Here is a 22779-nt window from a genome sequence, read left to right as displayed (position 1 = left end):
TTTAGTACAGCTTGAAATCAGGCATGGTGATACCTCCAGTAGTTCCTTTATTGTTCAGGATTGTTTTAGCCCTCCTAGGATTTTTATTTTATTTTTATATGAAGTTAAGAATTGTCCTTTCAACGTGTGTAAAGAATTGTGTAGGAATTTTGATGAGAATTGGGTTGAATTTTTTGGTAAAATGGCCACTTTTTACTATGTTAATCCCACTGATCCTTGAGCATGGGAGATCTGTCCATCTTCTGATATCTTCTTTAGTTTCTTTCTTCAAAAACTTTAAGTTCTTGTCACACAAATCGTTCACTTGCTTGGTTAGAGTTATCCCAAGATATTTTATATTATTTGAGGATATTGTGAAGGGTGGTGTTGTCCTGATTTCTTTTTCTGTCCATTTTGACATTTGTATAGACAAGAGCTACTGATTTTTTTTTTTTTTAAAGTTAATCTTGTATCCAGCTATTTTGCTAAAAGTATTTATCAGATGTAGGAGTTTGCTAGTAGAATTTTCTGGGTCACTTATCAATACTATCATATAATATTTTAATAGAATACTTTGACTTCTTTCTTTCCAATTTGTATCCTCTTGATCTCCTGCAGGTGTCCAATTGCTATAGTGAAAACTTGAAGTACTATATTTAATAGCTATGGAGAGAGTGGGCAACCTTGTATTGTTCCTGATTTTAGTGGAATCACTTTTTTTTTTTTTTTTTTTTTTTTTTTTTTTTTTTTGAGTTTTCTCCATTTAAGTCGATGTTGGCTATAGGCTTGCCATAATACTTTTATTGTGTTTAGGTATGTCCCTTGTATCCCTGGTCTCTCCAAGACCTTTGTCATGAAGGGGTGTTAGATTATGTCAGTGGCTTTTTCAGCATGTAATGAGATGATCATGTGGGGATTTTGCATCTATCAGCAATGTCAAAAATCCTTTCTTGTCATTTTGACACATGGTGCAAGGGAAACAAGTAAGTATGTTAGAGCTGAGTGTGGTGCCCTGTGCTTATAATCACAGCCTTTGGGACATGGAGGCAGGAGGATCAGGGTTTCAGGCTGTCCTTTGCTATGTAGCAAGTTCAGGGTCAGCCTGTGCAATGTGAGACTTTGTCTTGAAAAAAGAAAGTGAAAATAAATAAATGTAATAAAAGTTGAACAATCCAATACTCTCAGAGTATTGATTGCCATCCTAACCCCCCGCCCCCTCAACCCGACCCCATTTTTGTCTTTGGTGACCAGGCGTGTGAGGACGAGGCTATCTGTGCCATTATGTGTGCGTCGGTCAAGTACAATATCCGGGGTCCAGCCCTCATCCCAAGAATGAAGACCAAGCACCGAATCTACTACGTCACCCTCTTCTCCATCGTCCTCCTGGGCCTCATCGCCACAGGCATGTTTCAATTCTGGCCTCACTCCATCGAGTCCTCCAGCGACGGGGGCGTGGAGAAACGCAGCATCCGGGAAGTGCCGGTGGTCAGGCTGCCCGCTGACAGTCCCATCCCAGAGCGGGGCGATCTCAGCTGTAGAATGCATACGTGTTTCGATGTCTACCGCTGCGGCTTTAACCCCAAGAACAAAATCAAGGTGTACATCTATCCCCTGAAAAAGTACGTGGATGATGCAGGTGTCCCAGTGAGCGGCACCATCTCCCGGGAGTACAACGAACTGCTGACAGCTATCTCAGACAGTGACTACTACACAGATGACATCAGCCGCGCCTGTCTCTTCGTTCCCTCCATTGATGTACTGAACCAGAACCCCCTTCGCATCAAGGAGACAGCGCAGGCCCTGGCCCAGCTTTCCAGGTATCTGATGCCTACCGACCAGAGCCCAAGGGGCGGGGGGCTAAAGGGGAGAGACAGGGATGTGTCTCCTGCTGAGTTGGCCTCCAGTACTTCATCTCACCAGTATGTGAATGACTGATGTGTAGCTCGAGGTCCAGCATTGTACACTCACTGCTTCCTGACTGAAGTGTGGATTCTCTTACTTGTTGATGTTCTCAATAGGTGGGATCGAGGAACAAATCACTTGCTCTTCAACATGTTGCCAGGAGGACCCCCAGAGTACAACACTGCCCTGGATGTCCCCAGAGACAGGTGAGCGTTCAGGAGGCTGTCTGTGATGGAGTTCTGAGGACTAGGTAAGATTAAGAGGAATCATTCATTCCCACAAACTTAGGTTCCTAGACAGGTATAGTGGTGCACTCATGCCTTTAATCCCAGCACTCAGGAGGCAGACAGGCAGATCTCTGAGTTTGAGGCTAGCCTGGTCTACAGAGTGAGTTCCAGGATAGCCAGGGCTGCACAGAGAAAACCTGTCTTGAAAAAAAAACAAACCAGCTGGGCATGGTGGCACACGCCTTTAATCGCAGCACTCGGGACACAGGGGTAGATGGATTGCTCTGAGTTCAAGGCCAGCCTGGTCTACAAAGTGAGTCTAGGACAGCCAAGGCTGCACAGAGAAACCCTGTTTTGAAAAAGCAAGCAAGCAAGCAAACAAACAAACAAACCAAAATTAATTAAATATTAAATTAATTAGGTCCCTGAACATGCTGGGATATACTTTATGACTGGAATTATTTATTAAACTAGAAAACCCTTGTAGGCATTTCCCTTCTGAAGACAGGCATGCTGAAGCTGTTTAAACCTGTGGAAATAGTTAGAGCCAGGGTCTGGTTTTCCTAATCGGGGCTAGTGTTAGTGTCAAGTGTACAGCCCAGTTCCCAACTCAGTTTGGGTCAGGATAGATGGCGCCCATGCTTTCTAAATGTGGACCCATTTGCCTGTAGCTTCTGAGGAGGAAGCGGTGACTGTGTAGCTGTGAGTCGGCCTACATGCTTAGGGCATCGTGGCTTCTGGTTTGATGGGCCAGTTTCTTCCCTCCTCTCCCTGTTTTCTTTCCCCTCACCTTTCTTCTCCACTCTCCCCTCCTTTGTTTCCTCCTCCCTGGTAAAGTCCACAAAACAGGCAGAAGTGGGGAGGTGTGGCCAGCAGCCATGCTCCCGACTCCGAGCTCACTCACTGCATTTCCTGCTCTTTTATGCATCTGTTTACTACTCACTTTAGCCCAAGGCTCCTGGAAAGTTCCAGCATGAGGTCCTGGGCACATCACTTCTGTTACTGTTTGGTTCACAGCATCGACGAAAGCAGAAGGTTTGGCCTCGGCTCAGGGCAGTGTTCAGGTTATAAAAGTGTGTGGGTGGATTCATTTTGTTTTTCACAGTCTTATTAGATGATGCTGAACTTGGGATCAGTGCTACCGACTGAGGGCACAATCCGAGACCAGCTATGTTCAGCTTGTCAGAGGCTAATGTGGAAATGCACACTGCGTCATGTGTCTGTGGCTGTCTGAAGTCAGTTTTGAGGTTCTGTCTGGCAAAGGGATAATTACTAGAAGACACGTGGTAACGTAGAGAGCCCTGTGCATGACAGAGGACAGTGTGGCTGTCACACAGGGATAGAGAGCCCTGTGGATGACAGAGGACAGTGTGACCACACAGGGATAGAGAGCCCTGTGGATGACAGAGGACAGTGTGACCACACGGGGATAGAGAGTCCTGTGGGCAACAGAAGGCAGTGTGGCTGCCACAGACAGATAGAGAGCCCTGTGGACGACAGAGGACAGTGTGACCACACGGGGATAGAGAGTCCTGTGGGCAACAGAAGGCAGTGTGGCTGCCACAGACAGATAGAGAGCCCTGTGGACGACAGAGGGCAGTGTGACCACACAGATCTGCAGCAGCACTTACCTCAGGCAATCCTGACTGGCCTCCTGACTGATCTGCTTTTATAGACACCCAGACAAAAGCAGAGATTTGTAAAGAATACAGGAAAAGGAAGGATAGAAAAATACTAAGGTTGTAGAACTGATAAAACCAGCATTTTGTGAGCATTAAGGACATGAGTGCTCCCACTGGCTTTAAAATGAAACAGGTTATGTGTGTGTCTGGGACCCTAGCAGGGCCAAACAGAAGGGAGATACTTTTGAGAACAGAGAAGGGCTGGAAGGCGCTGTTGGGGTGTAGTGTCTACCCTTTTTGTTGGGGTGTGCTTTCAGAAGGCTTGGTTCTGTTTATTCTGTTTGGGACATTTCACTTAAAAAACAAAACCAAAAACTCATAGTCTCACTATGTAGACCCAGCTGGCCTGGGACTCACTTTGTGAACCAGGCTGGCCTTGAGTTTACAGAGATCGATTGCCTGCCTGTCTCCTGAGTTACGGTTAAAGACATGTGCCACCATGCCTGATGGAGCACTTCACTTTTGCTGGCACCTAGCTATATGCTTTTGTGAGTGAGACTGATGTTACTTTTAATTGAGTGTTAAATGTGGGCGGTGCCAAGCAGGCAGGAGGATGTTGAGTTCTAGGTAGTTGGTTCTTGAGCAGTAGGACTAGGAAGGTGGAACTGTTTTCATCAGCACGTAGTTGGCCTCTGTCTTGCACATGTCACTCTGATGCTTTGGTGGATTTCTGCGCAGGAGCATAGACTTGTGTTTCAAGTCTTTGTCCCCTTGCTGGTGGGTTTGGAGACATATGGAATAGTGTCCGCTGGAGCTGGGTCTCTGATTGCTCTGGGATTAGAAGGCAGGTGAGCTGGATGAGACCCTCGAGGTCTACACTCGGGTTTTGATTTTCCAGCGCTAGGGTCTGAACTGAAGTAGAATCTAGGGCCTCCAGCATGCTAAGCCAGTGCTCTACCCCTGAGCTATGGTTCAGACCCAAGTGTATCTTTTATGCTGCTTAAACGTGTTCCTGTTTCTCTTTGAATTTTTAGGAACAGTACACGTAACACTTACATACTGTGCACAAGAGTTGAACTGCATGCAAGTGTGTAAGGACTCAAACTGAACAACTAAACAGCCTGCTTCTTTCCGTTTAACTCCAGAGGAGGGGGGAGAAGGAGGGAGAGAGAGGGAGAGAGAGAGAGAGAGACAGACAGACAGACAGACAGACACAGAGAGAGACAGAGAGAGACAGAGACAGAGAGAGAGAAGACCCTCGCCGTTAAAGAGTATTGTCTTAGTTTGGTTCTCTGTTTCTGTGATGAACACTCCTGCAGAAGCAGCCAGCTTAAGGGGATGGGTTTATTTGGCTTGCAGTCCATCATTACAAGGACATCAAGAGGAATAAGAAGCAGCTATTCACATCCACAGTGAGGAGCAGACAGATAATAGTGCATGCTTGCTTGCACTTCTTCCTTGTTCTGCTTGTAAACAGTGCACACCCAGGGAATAGTAGTGGCACCTACTTGGAGCTGGGTCTTTGCATATAAAATAGCATAATTAAGATAACTTCCTCTCTCCCAGACATGCCTGGCCTAATCTAGAAAATTCCTTAACAGATAGATATGATTCTATAGAAAGACAAGGTAAAATAGTTAAATAAGGTCTTCAGAAACCTCAGAGACCTACAGAATATGGCATTTAAAGATGTTTTTATTATTTCAAAGACACATTTACAATGAGACAGGTTAACTCCTGGAAAACACCCACCCTACCTCAAAGAAGATGATGAGCATCAAAGAACATCTTTATGGAGATGGCTTCAAATGTAGCAAACAAGACGCTGGGCAAAATGTCCTTGTTTCTGCCACAGACAGAATTCTGCCTAAAAATGGGCAAGCCTGGATGCAGGCAGGGTTGACGGCCAAACTCTGTCAAGACCTCAATAGTTCCTGCTTCACAAATATGTCTGTCAGATATATTGGGCCAGAAGGCTGAAGATGATGCTCCAATGTTATAGAGAGTTTTGGGTGACTATTCAGGTAGCAGATTGTCTCTGTCATCTTCTCATTTGAGAAGATGCTAACCTGCACTCCTCATGTACTCAGGTAATTAATTTTATTCCTTCTCAAGTCTCTGATCGGGTTGAAGACCAAATAGTTTTACAATTAAGCTTAGTTATTTAGGGTTTAAGATGTAAGATGGTTTTAGGTCTAGATAGATGTTTTAAGTTGATAATGATGAGCTATGATAGATATTGATTTACATTCAGAATTTTAGACTCATAAAGATAGGGAAGATGTTTTCTTCAATGTTGCCAAATGCAATAGCCTAAACACTATGAATATAACACACACACACACACACACACACACACACACACACACACACACGCACACACGCACACGCGCACGCACACATATAAATTCCTGATAGTTTCATGGTTCTTCTTGTTGTAGGTAGTTTATGTATATATGTGTAATAACAAAGGTATATGTAAAAATATTTAATAAAAAAATCCTTTCCCAGGTGATTTTATATTGTGTCAAGTTGACAATTAAAACTGTCACAACTATTTGGTTTTTCTAGTCCTTTTTTCTCCTATGAATTTACACACATACACACACACACACACACACACACACACGCATATGCACATGCACATTCAATTTAACTTTAATGGGAGCATATTAGATCTCTTTAATGCTTAGCTGATTTTAATTTTCTCAGTTTTATTCTGGAATATTACTACTTTGAATTTTCATTAGTTTTTCTTTAATATGTCGTGTACATTCTTCTGCTTTGGTGTGGTTTATATATTCATTTATTTGAACTTGTTGGGGTAACTTTATTCCTAGTCAAGAGAAGAGGGGGTTAGCTCAGTGAACTGCATATGCCCACTGTCAGCCTCATCCTCATCACCTCCAGGCCGTCTTGGTCCATCTGTTCTGAATGTACTTCTCCCCCAATTATCTAGAAGCAAATTCCAGACCTCATATCATTACATATACAGGCATTCCTGTGTGGATCTCTGCATTAAATAAAACACTGCTGTCATACCTAAAATACTGAGAGTACTTAGGAAAAGATTTAGTTTTATTTAAGTGTATATGTGTGAGCCTGCATGAGTTTACATGCACCTCAGTGTAGGTGCCCTTGGAGGCCAGAGAGCATGGCATCCCTGGAACTGGACTCACTGACAATGGTGTATGCTGAGACCTGAATCCCGGTCTACTGCAAGAACAGTAAACATTCCACACTTCAGAGCTGTCTCTCCAGTCATATAGTGGTTTTGGTAGTGTTTTTGACACACACAGACACACACACACACACACACACACTCTCTCTCTCTCTCTCTCTCTCTCTCTCTCTCCTCCTCCTCTCCTCTCCTCTCTCCTCTCTCTCCTCTCATCTCTCTCTCTCTCTCTCTCTCTCTCTCTCTCTCTCTCTCTCTCTCTCGTCCAGAGTAGCCTCAAACGCACAATCTGCAACCTCAGGGTTCTGAGCTGAGACTATAGATATGCACCACCAGGATCTGTTCAGCAATATTTTTTTATTGTTATTTTGTTTGTTTTAGAGACAGTCTCACTATGGAGATCAGGCTGGCCTCTAACTCACAGAGATCTGCCAGTCCCTGCCTCCAAGTGCTGGCATTAAAGGCATATGCCACCACACCCTGATCAACAATATTTCTTTAAATCAATTGATAAATTACTAAGCTCCTGTGTTTGGCACTGTGAGTGCTCAGTGGTAGGAGGAGGCCTGAGAGCAGCCTGTGTGGATGGGAGTCAGGAGGCAGTGGGAGCAAGGTTCAGCATTGGTGGCAGAGGAGGCATCCTAGAGTCAAGAAGCCCTGGCTGGTCCCGTGCTGGAGCCCTTCCCAATTGACCCCTTGGCCTGCCCTTGGCAGGATCATCAACTCAGAGTTCCTGGCCACAGTTTTTGATTCCATCTCTTGTGGAACTGAGCTCCAGTTTGGGGATCTGTGGTGGGAAAACAGAATGTCCTACTCAGAAATTCACTCTGCAGTCAATGTGAAACATGTGTCCTGAGAAGCGAGGGCAGCTGGCACTTTCCATTGCAGTGCCATGGGAAGCTCAGCTGAAGAGGCTGGGAACACAGTGGAGGATCCTTAGGACAGGCCGAGCCTGAGGACAGTGTGACCTGCTGCTGCCATCAGGGCTCTTTCTGAGATCAGAAAGGGAAGTGACTCCGTGTGTGTGTGTGTGTGTGTGTGTGTGTGTGTGTGTGTGTGTGTGAGAGAGAGAGAGAGAGAGAGAGAGAGAGACAGACAGACAGATAGACACACACACACACAGACACACACACACAGGCATGCTTCAGACATGCTTTCTGGCCACCTCTGCCTCTCCCTCTGCAGCATAATAACATATTTGGGGCCACAAGGACAGAATAACAGTGAGTCTCCATGTGAGAAAGGAAGCGTACTCCACACCCCCCTTTCCTGTGGGGCTGAAGGTAACAGCCTGATCACTCACAATGCTGGCTGACCTGTGCTGCCTGGCACCTATCTATAGCTCCCACTGTCTGCTTCATTGCACAGTGGCCCTGGGCCCTGCAGGGTCTGCTTGCCATCACAGCTGTGGAACCCTCCCAAGTTCATGTTGGATGGATTCGGCATTGCATGCTAATCAGGAAAACATCAGCGTGAGCTGGTACTGAGGATAGCCATTGCATCTGAGAAATAAGCCAGGCAGCTGGAGAGGTTCTGAGCTTATTACCCCGCTGGCCAGTTCTTGGTTTCAGAGTGCTTAAGCAAACAGAGTGAGATTTCCAGGGGTGGTTTGAATGAAAATCTCCAAACTGAAACCGACTGGCCACATTAGAAGGGAGTGTAAGTTGCCATCAGGGTGTAGAGGGGGTTGGCGGTAATCAGTATCGAAAAGAAAAATGTGGTTTCTCAGTTCAGACATTGTGCTCAGACTCTGCGAGGTGTGGGCAACTAGCAAAATCACTCCAGAAAGTACTTTCCATGGGTTGGGGCTCTGGGACAGAAGAACAGCCACAGGTAGTGTGACCCACACCTGCTTCCTTTGTCTGATGAAGTGTCATTGTCACACTTGCTGGATCCAGCTAAAACAGTGTGCTTGGTGTTTTCTAATTAAGGAGAAGGAATGCTAATGTCCACAAATTCCAAGAGAGGCTCTGAAGGTGCAGCCCGTCTCTGCGTCCTTATCAGGCAGTGGCTTAATAAGACCCAGGCTGGGAGTGACACAGCTCTGGGATGGCGGAGGGAGAGCCGCGTGGGCCAGGGTCTGGAGAGTCTAGGCTGATGTAGTGTGAGCGTGACAGTGTGATAACTGCTGGCCACTTTTGCTTTCCTCGTCTGCAGTCTTGTGAGATTCCAGCAGATTGAGAAGACTGCCCAGTCTTCCTGAGACCTTCTACTACTGCTGTTGCTCTGGGTATGCTGAGAATGGAGCATGGAGACTGGAGAGCTGGCTCAGTGCTTTAGAGTACCACTCTTCCAGAGGATATGGGTTTGATTCCCAGCACCCACGTGCCTGCTCACAACTGCCTATATAAGTCTAATCTCAGGAGGTCCCATGCCCTCTTCTGGCCTCTGCAGGCACTGCACACAAGTGGTGTACAGACACACCCACAGGCCAAACACCCACACACATAAAAATATTAAAATAAAGAATTTAAAAGGGTAAACTGTGGCTTTCCAGGGAGGCAAGTGTGGTGTGAAGGAGGTAGTACAGGGCTGATAAGGCAGCTCAGTGGGTAAGGGGGTGCTTGCCAGCAAGCCTGAGGACCCGAGTTCTGTCTGTGGAACCCATGTGGTGAATGAAGAGAACCGACTGTCACGACTTATCCTCTGACATCTAGACATGTGCTGTGGTGCATGCACATGTGCACACACACATCCGTACACACACTGAAAAAATAAAAACACATTAATTATTTTTAATGCAAAGTAAGGAAAGACTGTGTGCAGTGGTAGAAGGCTGGTTATGATGCCTGGGTGGTGTGTGTGTGTTAGAGTTGTGCCGGTGTTTCTCAAGCACAGGGACTCTCACACTATCTGTTGTGTTTATTTAAGGCTCAGTCATTGCCATCCCTCCCTACGGTATGCACTATGAGGACCTTTTTTTCTCGCTGTTTAACAAAGTCTTTTTTTCCTGCAGGGCACTGTTGGCCGGTGGCGGCTTTTCTACCTGGACTTACCGGCAGGGCTATGACGTCAGCATTCCGGTCTTCAGCCCATTGTCAGCTGAGGTGGCTCTCCAGGAGAAAGCACCAGGGTACGCACAGGCTCAGCACAGGCAGTGTGGATGCTGGCTAGGCTCAGTGTGTGTGCGGTACACCAGCAAGCAAGCTAGCTGTCTACTAAAGGCGAGAGTCGGAAGCATGCCAGCCTCCCTACCAAATTTCCTTTTCTTACATCTTTCAGTAGTTAAGAAGCTCCTGGGCCATCTACTGGACCCCTCCCTCACCACTTCAGACAGCAAATTAACAAGTCAGAAGTGTTCCTTGAATCCCTCCCTTCCTCTCCTCTGGATTTGCTTGCATCAGACCACTGCCATCTCCTTTGAGATGCTAAGTTGTGTCCTGTTTTGTGTCCCTGACTGTAGTCTTTCTGCCCTTCAGCCTGGCCTTGCCGTTGGTGCCTTCCAGATAAAGCCACACTTCCCTGAATGCCTGTTAAAGCTGCTGCTGTTTGAGCACTGTCTCTCTGTGAGTCTTCTTTTCCTGTCAGGTTTTAGAACAGGCTTTGCTCTACCTGTTTTTCTTTTTTTTTTTTTTTTTTTTTTTTACTTTTTTTATTGATTCTTTGTGAGCTCTACATCATGCGGCCTAGTCCCACTCATCTCCCTGTCCCCTTATATCTGCCCTTTGCCCTTGCAACCTCCTCCCTAAATAAAAAGCACACAAAAAGAAAAAAGCACACCAAAAAGAAGAAGAAGAAAAAAAAGACATAGAAAACATCTCATCGTGGAAGCTGTAGTATGTCACAGTGTGTCCCACATCTTCACTTGCAAATGTTCATTGGAATGAGTCACTGGTGTGGTTTGAGATCTCTGCTTTTATGACACCATCAATATTGGGTACACATCAGGCCTGCTTCCAGTTGTCCTATTGCTGCCCTGTGTCATGGAAATTGTGCAGCTTTAGATCAGCAGGATTGGTCCTTTCACTTGTCCCAACCATTCGCATATGATACAGATTTTGTCTCCCTGTTTGTTTGGTTTTCTTTTAAATTCTTCATTCACTTTACATTCCAATCGTAGCCATTGTCCCTGCTTTTCTATAAACATACTCTTCATCTCTTGGATGTGTGTGTGTTATGTACACATGCACATACATGTATTTGTGGTGTGTGTGTGTGTGTGTGTGTGTGTGTGTGAGCGCCTGTGTGTGAATGTATGTGTGTATATAGGTAAAGGTGTCCCTCAGGTATCTGTCCTCAATTGCTCTCCAATTTTTGCTTTTTGAGGCAGGTCTCTCACTGAACCAGAATCTCATCAGCATGGCTAGGCTAGCTAACCAGTGAACTTCAAAGGTCTTCCTGCCCCTCCCCCTCAGTCCCTTCTAGCCTCCCACCCAACCTGGGCTCTAGACACATGTTGCCATGCCTGGCTTTCTACCATGTCTCTGGGGATCTGAACCTGGGTCCTCAGGCTTGCAAGGTGGGTAATTTTCCAACCAAGCCATCTCCCAGCCCTGCCTGGAGATCTTTCTTCTTATCTCTGTCAGTCTAATGTCCTGCTCATCCTTGAGGTTTCAGCCTGAAGCTGCTTGCGTGGGAAAGGGTGGGCCACACTCCTGTTGCTCTGGAGCATTATCCCCAACATTATATTCCCTTTCCTACGGTGACACTTGTGCAGTGGCATCAAGATTCACAGAAAACCTGTCCTTTTCGGTCTTTGTCAGTGTGATGGAGCGCAGGCCAGCTCTGCTCTTTAGCCACTGTAGTGGGTTTGACATCTAGTTGGCTCATATTTTCTTCTGTGGAGTAAGGGGAGAGGTCTGGTTGCATGGACCTGGTGGGCCCTCTGTGTAACCCTTTCTTTGCTGGAGACTGTTTAGAAGTTGTTTCATGGTGGGAGCTCAGTGAGTTTTAATCAGACTCGATGGTGATAGGAGCGTCCTTTGCTTGTGCCCAGAGTGGGCACTTCTTTCCTCATTGGCTCCTTCATGCGTGTCTGTGCCATGTTTGATTCACCTAGTTATGGCAGCCATGATTATTTCCAATGCTTAGCTGTACCGAACTTTCGAGTAAAGGCCTTTGTGGAAGCCTGTGTTTTCAGTCCCTCAGCTTTACAGCGAGGAGTGGCATTGCTGAGCCAGGTGGCAGCATGCTTGTAACTTGCAGAAGAAGCACCAGAGAAGTCTCCAAAGGCTGCAGCACTGTGCGAGCCAGCCAGCGCTCCGTAAGGTTTTCAGCCCTTCACGGCGCTGTCATCGTCTGTGCTTTTGACTCTCCACCCCAGGGCACATGGGGCACTGTCTCACTGTTGCTTCACCTTGCGTTTCCCTAGTGACTTGTCCTGTGACTTCTCTGGGGAAATGCCTGTTTTTGTTATTTGCTCATTTTAAATCAAATTGTCTTCTTTTTGTAGGATTTTAAGAATTTTTATATAATCCAGATATGGCTGCCTCACTGGGGTATGTGATTTACAAATATCCTCTCCTGTTCTGTAGGCTGCATTGTGCTTTCTTGATAGTGACTTTGAGGTATAAAAGGCTCTACTTTTAAGGAAGTCCAATTCCCTCCTTCCCTTTTCTTCCTGTCTGTCTGTCTGTCTTTTCTCTGTCTCTGTCTCTCTGTCTTTCTCTCCAGGGTTGGAGGCAGCATTTACACATGTTGGGAGGCCCAAGGTCATCATGTGTCTTTCTTCTTTGCTCGTCTCCTCAGTGTTTGAGGCAGCGTCTCTCTCACTAGTTCATGGCGTCCGGCTGGCTGGCGGCCTCAGGAGTTCCCCGCACTAGGACTGAACGCACATGCCACCACACCTTTGCTACATGAGTGCCGGGTATAGAACTCAGGTCCTGATGCTTTTACAGCAAGTTCCTTCCAGCCTGGCTGTCTGTCTCCTAGCCCCACTTTATCTGATTTTTGCTGAGGTTGCTTGCACTTTTGGAATAAATGTTAATATCAAAAAGAGAGGGGGGTGGGGTGGGGAAAAAAAAAGAGAGGTCATGTCGAATCAAGCTTATGCTAGATTTGCACAAATGTGTTCTTTGAAGAGTTTTTATAGTTTCAGGTTTGTGATGTGTTCTGAGTATGCTGTCTGAGGTAGGGTGCAGATCCATCCCCCTGCCTCTGCATAGCCAGTTGTCTCAGCTCTCACCTGTGTATTCTTAGACCCTTGTTGAGATCCACCTGGCCGTAAAAGAAGGGCTCATTTTTGGATCCCCTGCCCTCGTTGTCGACTATGTGTCTGTCCTTGGGGAAGTACCCCCACTGACTTCTGTAGCTTTGTACTAGATTTTGAAGTACGTAAACTGAGTTCTCCAACTTTGCACTGTTTTCAAGGTTTTACTGGCTACTCAACACCCTTTACACTTTAGTTATTTTTGATACAACACAATGTAAATAAATATAATTTTAAAACACTGAGTCTGGAGAGATGGGTCAGTGGTGAAAATTACATCCTCTTCTTGCATAGGACCCAAGTTCACTTCCTAGCACTCGCATTGGGCAAGCTCACTACTGCCTCTAAGTCCACCTTTAGGGGGTAGACTTCTAGCTCCATGGGCACCTGCACATACCACTCTCCTACATACACATAATTAAAAATAAAATAAAATCTGATTTACAAGACTAACCTAAATGCTGGGTGCTTATATAACTGTGAAATGAGGATGGTTTACAAGTTAACTACTAACAGTTTACAAAACTAGTAACATTCATAGTTCCATAACTTAGTGAGATAGAAGGGTGTTTCTTTAAAGTGTGTTCCATCCTTTCAGGTGAGTATGGAGGTGTAGAGAGTCTGGTGGGTTTGGCAAGCCTGTGGGGCTGCATGTTGAGTGATGATGGGCTCTGCTCCCGTGTGCTTTCTCTTTGAACCACCAGGAAGCGTCTCATCGTATGGTATCATGACATCTCCTGTCGCCATCTCATGCAAATGTGTGATACATAGTTTTCCCAAAAGTTATTATGAAAATTTCTAAGCAGATAGTAAAGATTACAAATCCTTTCACTGTAGCTGTTGATGTCGCTCAGCTCTGCCTGGCATTCGTATAGCTTTCAGGTTGGTCCCCAGCACCTCATAGACTGAGCGCAGTGAACGTAACATGATGTAGATGCTGCTTCTGAGACTTACACTTGAGGCTTCCTTTCTTCCCATTATCTCATGAAGTACAAACCTGCACCTTGTTTTCTGTTGCTCTGAGTACCACAGACTGAGTGATTTGTAAAGCGTAAAGGCGTATTTCTTGTTATTATTTAAGGGCTTGGGTGTCAGGACAAGCAGCTGTGCTTGGCAAGGCCTTCTTGCTGGCTGGGGGGTGGGGGGTGGGGAGGAGGTGTTCTGTAGAGCACCCAGGTGGTGCCAGGCATCACACAGTGAGGCCGACTCTCTTATCGGGCCTTCTTTCTTATAGCGCTGCAGACCCACTGGGTTAGGGTCTCATGGTCTCATTAGCTGCAGACCCACTGGATTAGGGTCTCATGGTCTCATTAGCTGTAAGCAGCTTCCAGAGGTCTTACCTCCACAGACCTTCTTCACTCTTGACAGTGGAAATTAAATTTTAGCATGAGCCAGGCAGTAGAGGCTTATGCCTTTAATCCCAGCATTTGGGAGGCAGAGGCAGATAAGATCTCTGTCAATTTATGGCCAGCCTGGTCTACAGTGTGAGTTCCAACACAGCCAGGGATAACATAGAAACCCTGTCTTGAAACAAACAAACATGTCAGCATAAATTTTGTCAAGAGTATTTAAACTGTAGCAGGTATTAATTTTAAAAATTAATATATATTATTAAATATGAACAAAATAAAATTATTTCTATGCTAATTTTTATTATCAAAATGAAAATATCAAAGACATCCTTTGCTTTTTTTTTTTTTTCCGACTTTGGCATTGAACCCAAGGCCTGTGTATGGTAGATGAGATCTGCCGCAGACCTACATCACATTCCTAGCCCTTGCTTTTTTTGAGGCAGAGTCTTACTATGTAGACCAGGCTAGCCTCAAATTTATAATCTTTCTTATTCTGCCTTTCACTGGCTAGGGATATAGATAGATGTGGGCCTCCATGCACACTTCACAGACAGTTCTTTTAAGAGAGGCTCTTTTTCTATAGTTTAGCCTGGAACTCTTATAGACCAGACTGGTCTTGAACTTGTAGCAGTTCTCCCAGCTCTGCCTTCCATGTGCTGGGATTACAGGCATGAGCCTCAATCCGAAGCTCTTCACAAACAATTCTCACAGAAATGCTGAGGCCAGGGGGACTGTAGCACTTCATGCCCCGTTCCAGAGCTGGAGCTGTTTTCATTCCAAATGGGTGGTCCGTCTGGGCCAGTTAGTTCCTGTGGGGCAAGCAAGTTTTTGTCATGTACCCAGGATCTTTAATTTGGCACATTAATGTAGCACAAGATAGGCTGGCCCTGTCTGGCACAGCCTGTCTTGTTTGCATGTTTTGGGCACAGGGAACCTCTCTTTGCCAGTTTTGTGGGTGATGAGAACTGTCCTTAATCCAAGTTCCCAGACGCCAATCAGGAAGGCAACCTAACAGACAGAACTTTCACAGGACAGCCGCAACCCTGCCATGCTAACCTCTCTGCACAGGACAGCCACCACAACAGGGAGTGAACTCAGAACCGTGGGACACACTGGGCCAAGCAGTGGGCATGTGAGGACTGGTCTGCTGGGTGTCCCTGCCTCTGGGCCTGTCTGCTTCACTAGGACTGCCCTCTGTCCTCATCCAGCTGGTGTTCTGTTGGCTCAGGACTCTGTCATCCACTCCAGATTTACCCAGGCATGAAAACACTGAAGCCCAGAGTCTGGCAAGCACTGAAACTCCAGAGAGCACTTTCAGATGATTAATTTTGGAGATTTAAACTGTTGTTGTTTATGGTATTTTTCTAGTAATTTGATCTTTCTGATGTTTATGTATTACTGCATGGAATTTGAGATCACTTGAGGTTGTAATTAGTTTTAAAATGATTTGGTTCAGTAACCTGAGAGAGACCCTACTGTCTTCGTGGTCAAGGGCTGTGTCCCCTGAAGGCTAAGGGCTCACGGGATAGGGCCTGCTTTCCCTGGCCACCTCCAAGGCTCACCTTACTTTTATATTACTTTTATAAAGGAAACCCCTCTCTGGCCCTCCAAAGACTAAAGGGGAATATAGACTTTGGCCTCATCAGCCCTCCCAGGGCCCTGGGGAAGGCAGGGAGGGCACGCTGGTGGCAGCAGGCTGGGGTCCTGCCCTCTGGGAGAGGTGTTTCTTGGGGGAATTCCCACATCTCCTGGGGGCTTCCCAGCATAGCAATGCTGTTTTCATTTTTTATTTCCATGCTCTCCCAGCATTTTTTTTCCAATGGGAAGCTGAGACTTGTTCTATTGATAGTTGCTTCTCACAGCTATGGTGGCCCTAGCTGAAATTCTTGTCATTTTCCCTCTAAAAAGGAGCTAAATCAGGAGTTTACAGCCCTTGCTTTTGAGGGAGACAGCAAGTTCTCAGCACGATTTGGGTTTTTACTTAGAGCAGTGGGGCTGGGAGGAAACATGAGTCACAGCTAACTTTAGTCCTCAGAAGAAAAGCAAATCTACCTGAAATTTTTTTACATAGCTAACACTAAAAGGGGCACAGTCTGCCAGCTGCCCAATGGGTCAGAGAGAGCCAGCGTGCAGGCAGGCAGGGGAGCCTGTTCAGAGTCCTGTTCACATCTGCACATTTGTACAGGGTGGGGTTGCGGGGCACAGTGAGTGGAGCTCTAGTGGGCCTGACACCTTCCGAACAGCGAGACAGTGAAATCCAACCCTGTCTTTCTCTGCTTAGGTTCCTTTGAGAACCACATATCTGTTTATTTCTGAATCCATATAGCACTGTGTGCGTATGTGTGTTTGTGTGAGTTTGCATGCACCCGTGTGCATGTGTGCCAGAGGGATGGCCTTCGGCGTCATACTCAAGAATGATGTCCACCTCCTTTGAGACCTCTAGCACTGACCTGGAGTCATTATTTATGCTAGACTGGCCAGCAAGGCCCTGGGGTCCTCTTGTTTCCACCTCCCCAGCTCTGGGAGAACAGGCACTGCCAGGGATTGAACCCAGGCCATCATGCTTTTGTGGCAGGCACTTCACCGCCTGAACTCCTCTGCCCTCCAGCCCTATGTTTCTATGATTTTGAGAGAAGGTTCTTACTGTGTACTTGAGACTGGCCTCAGGCATGTCTCCCTCCTGCCTCAGCTCCCCGGTGCTGGGATTACCAGTGTGTACCTCCACTCTGGGCTCCAGCTCCATCCAGCACAGCAGGACCACTGTGGTTCTGGCCTTCCATAGTTGTAGCTCCCTTCTGGCTCCCACGATCCTCAGTGTCTACACATTGTGAGTCTTCACTCACTGAAGTGGACTTCGGACCTGAAGCTTCGTGCTCTGGGAGGGTAACCTCAGTTGCAGCAGTGTTCCTTGGCTGTGGGTTGGTGGCCACGGCTCTCGTCAGTTAGAAAGATACAATCACACGACTGTGGACTTTATTAGCCTGTGTGCAAAGCACACAGCTCTAGAGGTTTCCCTGACTTGTACCAGTTGGAGCAGGATATATGTGGCGCTGCACTGCTTTTCAGGGTAAGCAGGGGTGGTGTGTTTATTTTCTTAGACCCTGCTTTATATGAGCTTTCTCGTCGGCCATGGTCTTCCGGCCTGTGGAGCCCCGTCCCTGTGCCCTAGCTGCTCTGTACTGTAGGAGTCTTGCCTTCTAGGCAAGAGTCACTGTCTACTCAGCCACTTCTCCTCGACAGTCCTGCTTGCTTTGGGGAGGGGGTAGCTCATGGGCTCAGAGGCTACAGTTCATGGCTGGTCCAGTCACTTTGGGGTCTCTGCCAAAGCAGGACACCATGGTGGTATGACTGTGTGGTGGAGCAGAGCCAAGAAAGCTGGAGGAAAGAGGAGGGCCAGAGTCAGAGCACATTCTTTATCTAGGGAAGTCTCCTCCTAACCCATCAAATTACTAACTTCTTTGTGTGTGTGTGTGTGTGTGTGTGTGTGTGCATTTGTGCACGTGTGCATGCATTTCTGTGTGTGTATGCACGCGTGTGTGTGCACATGTGTGCCACAGTGCTCATGTGGCAATATGAGGACACTTAATGAGAGTTGGTTCTCTCTTCCCACTATGTGGGCTCCAGGGACTAAGCTCAGGTCATTGGGCTTGATAGCAAGTATCTTGCTAAGTAATAAATCTATACCTGGACTAATCTACTGATGAGCTTGAAGCCCCATGATCAGTCACCTCTGCCTCAGCCTCCTGAGTATTTGGGGCATCTAGTATGTGCCCTTTTCTCACACTTTTGTGTCTTTGGAGACCTGCATAGCAGTGGACCTTTGGTGTCTTTCTTCATTCTGTTTTCTTTCTGCACCCTTGCCGCCCACGTGTTGGGCTGGGTACTATGTTATGATATGAATAGTCGTCCTCCCACCCACCCCCCCATTTCTGGGTTTGAGCTTCCTCTCATGCCCTTGTGGCCTTGGGAATGGGCACAGAGTCCCTACATAGCAGAGGCATGCTGTTTGACACTGCAGCCCATCAAGGGGACTCCCTGTCTCCACTTGAAGAATGCAGCCAGCCCTCAGTTTCTCCTCAGACCCCAGACTCAGGTTTAATAAAGGATAACTTTTTGTTATTCTATCTAAGATTTCAGCCTGTTTTCTCTCTGTGTATACATACCTGTGTTTACGCTTAGCATGCCATGAACATTTTTTCACAGTTCTAAGAACTATTTCTGCTGGGCCTGGGGGCACATACCTTTAATCCCAGCTCTCAGGAGGCAGAGGCAGGCAGATGTTGGTGAGGTTGAGGCCAGCCTGGTCTACATAGGAAGTTGTAGGCCAGCCAGGAGTACATATCTCAAAACAAAACAACAAAAATTTTAAAAAAAAATTACAAAAAAAGAGCCTTGCCTAAATAAAGTTTTTGTGGTTTCATATTTCAGAATGCGAGTGAGTCATACCTTGTTTTTATATAGTACATAATGCTTTAAGTATCCAGTAATGTGACTCAGTATACTTTTTAAAATGAATGATGTATGTTGAGACTGGCTGGCAAATGCGTCCTGGAAGTTCATTGTTAAACTTTCTTTGTCTGATCTGACTAACTGACTGATCCCAAGTGATCTTTCTTCTCCCCTTAGTCCCCGGCGGTACTTCCTGCTGTCCTCTCAGATGGCCATCCACCCTGAGTACAGAGAGGAACTAGAAGCCCTCCAGGCCAAACACAAAGAGTCGATGTTAGTCCTAGACAAATGCACCAATCTCTCGGAGGGTGTCCTCTCTGTCCGCAAGCGCTGCCATCAACACCAGGTCTTTGATTACCCCCAGGTGCTGCAGGTGAGTGCCACTCAAGACATCGCCAAGGCACGTGGCAGGCTGCTGCCATGGAGTGAAACGGACCCTATATCAGGAGCTGTTTTTTTTTTTTTTTTTAAATAATTAACTGGCATATTACCCTAGGGGAACAGATGTGGCTCCTTGCTGGAGGGTAGACCATCGGGAGCTTGTGGCTGTTGAGTGACGCCGCTTGGTCTGCAAAGGTTAAGAATCCTTTCAGACACTCACCATACTTTAAAAACGCAAACCCTCTGGATTTCCAAGAAGCTGTGTAGGCAAAGCACACAAATGTTTCTTGCTCTTTACCCCTGTGCTCATGGCTGGTCCAGAGAAGTGAATCTGACAGCCCACAGGGCCACAGTCAGCTTTCCCCGAGCATCATGCTGTTCTTGTTACTCTGGCTTTGGGGTGTTTTGTGCCCCACAGCACACCCTTCACTTCTGTCATGGGTGTGTGCTTCTCCATAGCCTCAAGGCAAAAAGGCCTTTGGGACTGTTTATAGGCAGAATATTTAACATTCTAGGGCACGGGGCTAGGAAAGGTGAACGGAGCCATGCTCACTTAAACATCTAAGTTAGTTCAAGGAGAACTATCAAGGAGGTGACGCAATTTTTATATATTTATGTACTTACTAATTAAAAAAACATTTCAGAAAGCTGGCCCACTCCAAGATTGTTAAAATACTCTCTCAAGAAGTGCCATCCCCCCTCTGGAGTTTCTGGCTGATAACAGTGGAGATGCAGTCAGTGTTTACAGTAACCTCTGTCTGGACAGGAAGAACTATCTGCGTGTGTCCACATCTGGCCCCGATCCTCGGGCAGACAAGCTGCCCACCTGCAGCCCAGACTCAGTGTACGTCCCACCCCCTCTGCTGTGTCACTCCTATCCTGAATCCAGAGGCATTTGGGAGATTGACTTTTTCATATTTTTTCCTGACCTTCCCCTTTATATAATGTTATTTATTTTTAAACAAAATTATTATTAGATTGTTTCATGTGAACGTGTGTGTGTTGCATGTGTGTGTGTGTGGAGCAGCATGTGGAAGTCAGAGGACATCTTCCTGCAGTTGGTTTACTCTAAAATCAACTCAGGTTGTCAAGCCTGGCAGCTGGTATCTTTACTGGCTGAACCACCTCCCCAGCCCCAGTAGTATATTCATGTGGTTCAGTAATCAGTTTTAAGATATAAAAACTGTGTGTGTGGGGGGGGGGGGAGGATCAGGGCGATTTCTTTTAAACAAAAACCAGAGTTTTACTATGTAGCCCAGGCTGGCTTTAAGCTCACTGTCCCCCAGCCTCATCTTCCTAAACATGGAGGCTACAGATAGGAGCCACTTTGCCTGGCATTTTTTCCCCCAACTTTAAAGATGAGGTCATGTTTTCTTGTTAAATCCTTTGATTTCCTCCTGAAGAGACAGAACGTGGGGAAACTGAGAGTAAGAGAATTAGGGTCCCATTTTGGGGTGCGGTTCCCATGGCATGTGTTCTTCCTCCATACATCTCTCCTTCTCCCAGCACTCCCCACATTGAGAGGTAAGAGAGAGTGAGGAAGAGACTTTTTGAGAGTTCATTTTTGTTGGACTTCTCATCTCTAGAGAGAACATATTTTAAAGCCTTCTCAAGCCCGTGTGTCTTTAATGAACACCTTCTATTGGCAGACACCGCTAGGCCTTGGGGACTCAAAGGAGAACAGAGATACAAGACCTTCATTACAAGGGTCGCAGGCTGGGCCGAGGTCAGGGATTAGGCAGTGTCGAGACCACAAGCCTGCCGTATGTGTGTGTGTGTGTGTGTGTGTGTGTGTGTGTATGTGTGTGTATACACAATTCATCGGCACTAATGGAAACCAGTCTGCAGGACCACATGTGGTTACCTGACCAGAAGAAGTCGGTGATGCTGGCCCCAGGACATGTGCAGAACACCAGCTCTGGTGGCACTGGGGCTACACTGAAGAGTTAAGGTAGGAAACTGCAGCCACCCTATGTTTCCCGCTTTGCAGGTGTGAGGTCTTCTGGCAGTTTCTAAATGCCTCAGCACTGCTCAGCTCTAAGACTTGGGGCACGTATGCCATAATGTGCAGGATCCAAGTGAGCGATCCAGGAGACTGCTTTGTAATCTCAGCCTTCTCTTGTGTTCCTGCAGGAAGCTACTTTCTGTGTGGTCCTTCGAGGAGCTCGGCTGGGCCAGGCGGTGCTGAGTGATGTCTTACAGGCTGGCTGTGTCCCAGTTGTCATTGCAGACTCCTATATTCTGCCTTTCTCTGAAGTTCTTGACTGGAAGAGGTAAGTATACTGTCTAGTGAACTAGAGCTGGCGGCTTGGCCAGTATTGGAGAGAAAGACCATGGTGGTGCATACCCAGCCCTGAGAACCGCAGGTTGAGTGTGTCTAGCTTATGAGTCAGAAACATTGCAAAGCATGAAGTTTTAAGCACTGTCAAGAATGACACAGGTGGACAGTTCCACCCTTGATATAACAGCTCACAGTCAAAGTGCTGGTGTTGGCAGGGGCAGAAGGAAATGGGAGCAGAGATAAGATCAGAGTACCTGAAACACATGCATGTGAATGACATAATGAAGCCCATTATTTAGGAAAAAAAAATATGACCTTGAATGTGGCCAAAGCTGTGAGTGTGGCACACGCTGCTTTACACAGTTCTTTAGAGTGCTGGCCAAGAGGAATCAGATGCTAGCACTGAGCTCATGTGCTAGGGGACAGCCCTACAGTCCTCCAGGAAGCAGCGGTGGTTCATTGCCTTGCTGCCCTTTGTGGCACCGTGGTACTGAGTCAAGGGTGAGGGACTACGGATTTAACACACAATAAAACATCAGGTCCTTTGTGCTAAGAGAGCAGCGGCAGCGGCAGCGGCAGCTTTTATTCAGTGTCCAAAGAGCCTTTTTATAGGAAGCAAAACAGGAATGCCACTCACAGGTGAAAGCCCTCAAGAGGTGATTGAGCACAGGGGGAAAAGTCCTGAGGAGGGGAGGGGTGCGTTCTCAGAGCAGTAAACATGACTAGCTAACCAACATAAACACAGACATGGAAGCTGCAAAAACAGGACATGAAACAGCAAGACAGGCAGGCAGCCCAGTTGGGCCTGGTTCCCACAGTCCTTCCCCAAATTGTCTGTGCATTTCGAATATATTAAAGTATGAACTAAGCCAGCAATGTTTGGTAAGAGTGGACAATCAAAGGGTGCTGGTGTACTGTTCATTCAGTTTGTGTGTGTAACAAATGCACAGAACATAAACAAATCTTACTTAGACTAGAGTCCCAGGTTATGTTCATGACATATTCCAGAATGGGAGGCACCTTGAGACTAGGCCTAGGATGCGAGATCCCCAGCCGCTGCTGCTTTAGCCTGCTTGCTGTGTCTTCCATCATTCTTAGCACGTTGGCCTAGAGCAGTTCTGAATCCAGTGGGTCGAACCCACAGGCTGGCTGCTTTTGTAAACAAAGTCTTACTGAATCAGTGCTGAACCCCTTCATTTACATTACTTGTACAGAACTCAGTAGCTGCAGAGCCTGGGTGGCCCACACAGCCTAGTCACC

General features: G+C 46.7%; 1 protein-coding gene across 1 annotated transcript in view; it reads left to right on the top strand.

The window, feature by feature from the left end:
• Positions 1–22779, top strand: part of Ext2 (exostosin glycosyltransferase 2) — a 128114-nt gene that overhangs the window by 6632 nt on the left and 98703 nt on the right. Inside the window, exons 2-6 of the mRNA XM_051144201.1 lie at positions 1231–1796; positions 1998–2087; positions 9865–9981; positions 19035–19230; positions 21372–21511. Of these exons, the coding sequence (XP_051000158.1) occupies positions 1261–1796; positions 1998–2087; positions 9865–9981; positions 19035–19230; positions 21372–21511 (1079 nt within the window). The 5' untranslated portion in view covers positions 1231–1260. The remainder of the gene's footprint in view (positions 1–1230; positions 1797–1997; positions 2088–9864; positions 9982–19034; positions 19231–21371; positions 21512–22779) is intronic.

Source organism: Acomys russatus, chromosome 4, assembly GCF_903995435.1.
Source record: "Acomys russatus chromosome 4, mAcoRus1.1, whole genome shotgun sequence".
In the NCBI taxonomy this organism is placed as follows: Eukaryota; Metazoa; Chordata; class Mammalia; order Rodentia; family Muridae; genus Acomys; species Acomys russatus.
The sequence above is the reverse complement of the archived record's forward strand: the minus strand, read 5'-3'. Positions and strand labels throughout refer to the sequence as shown.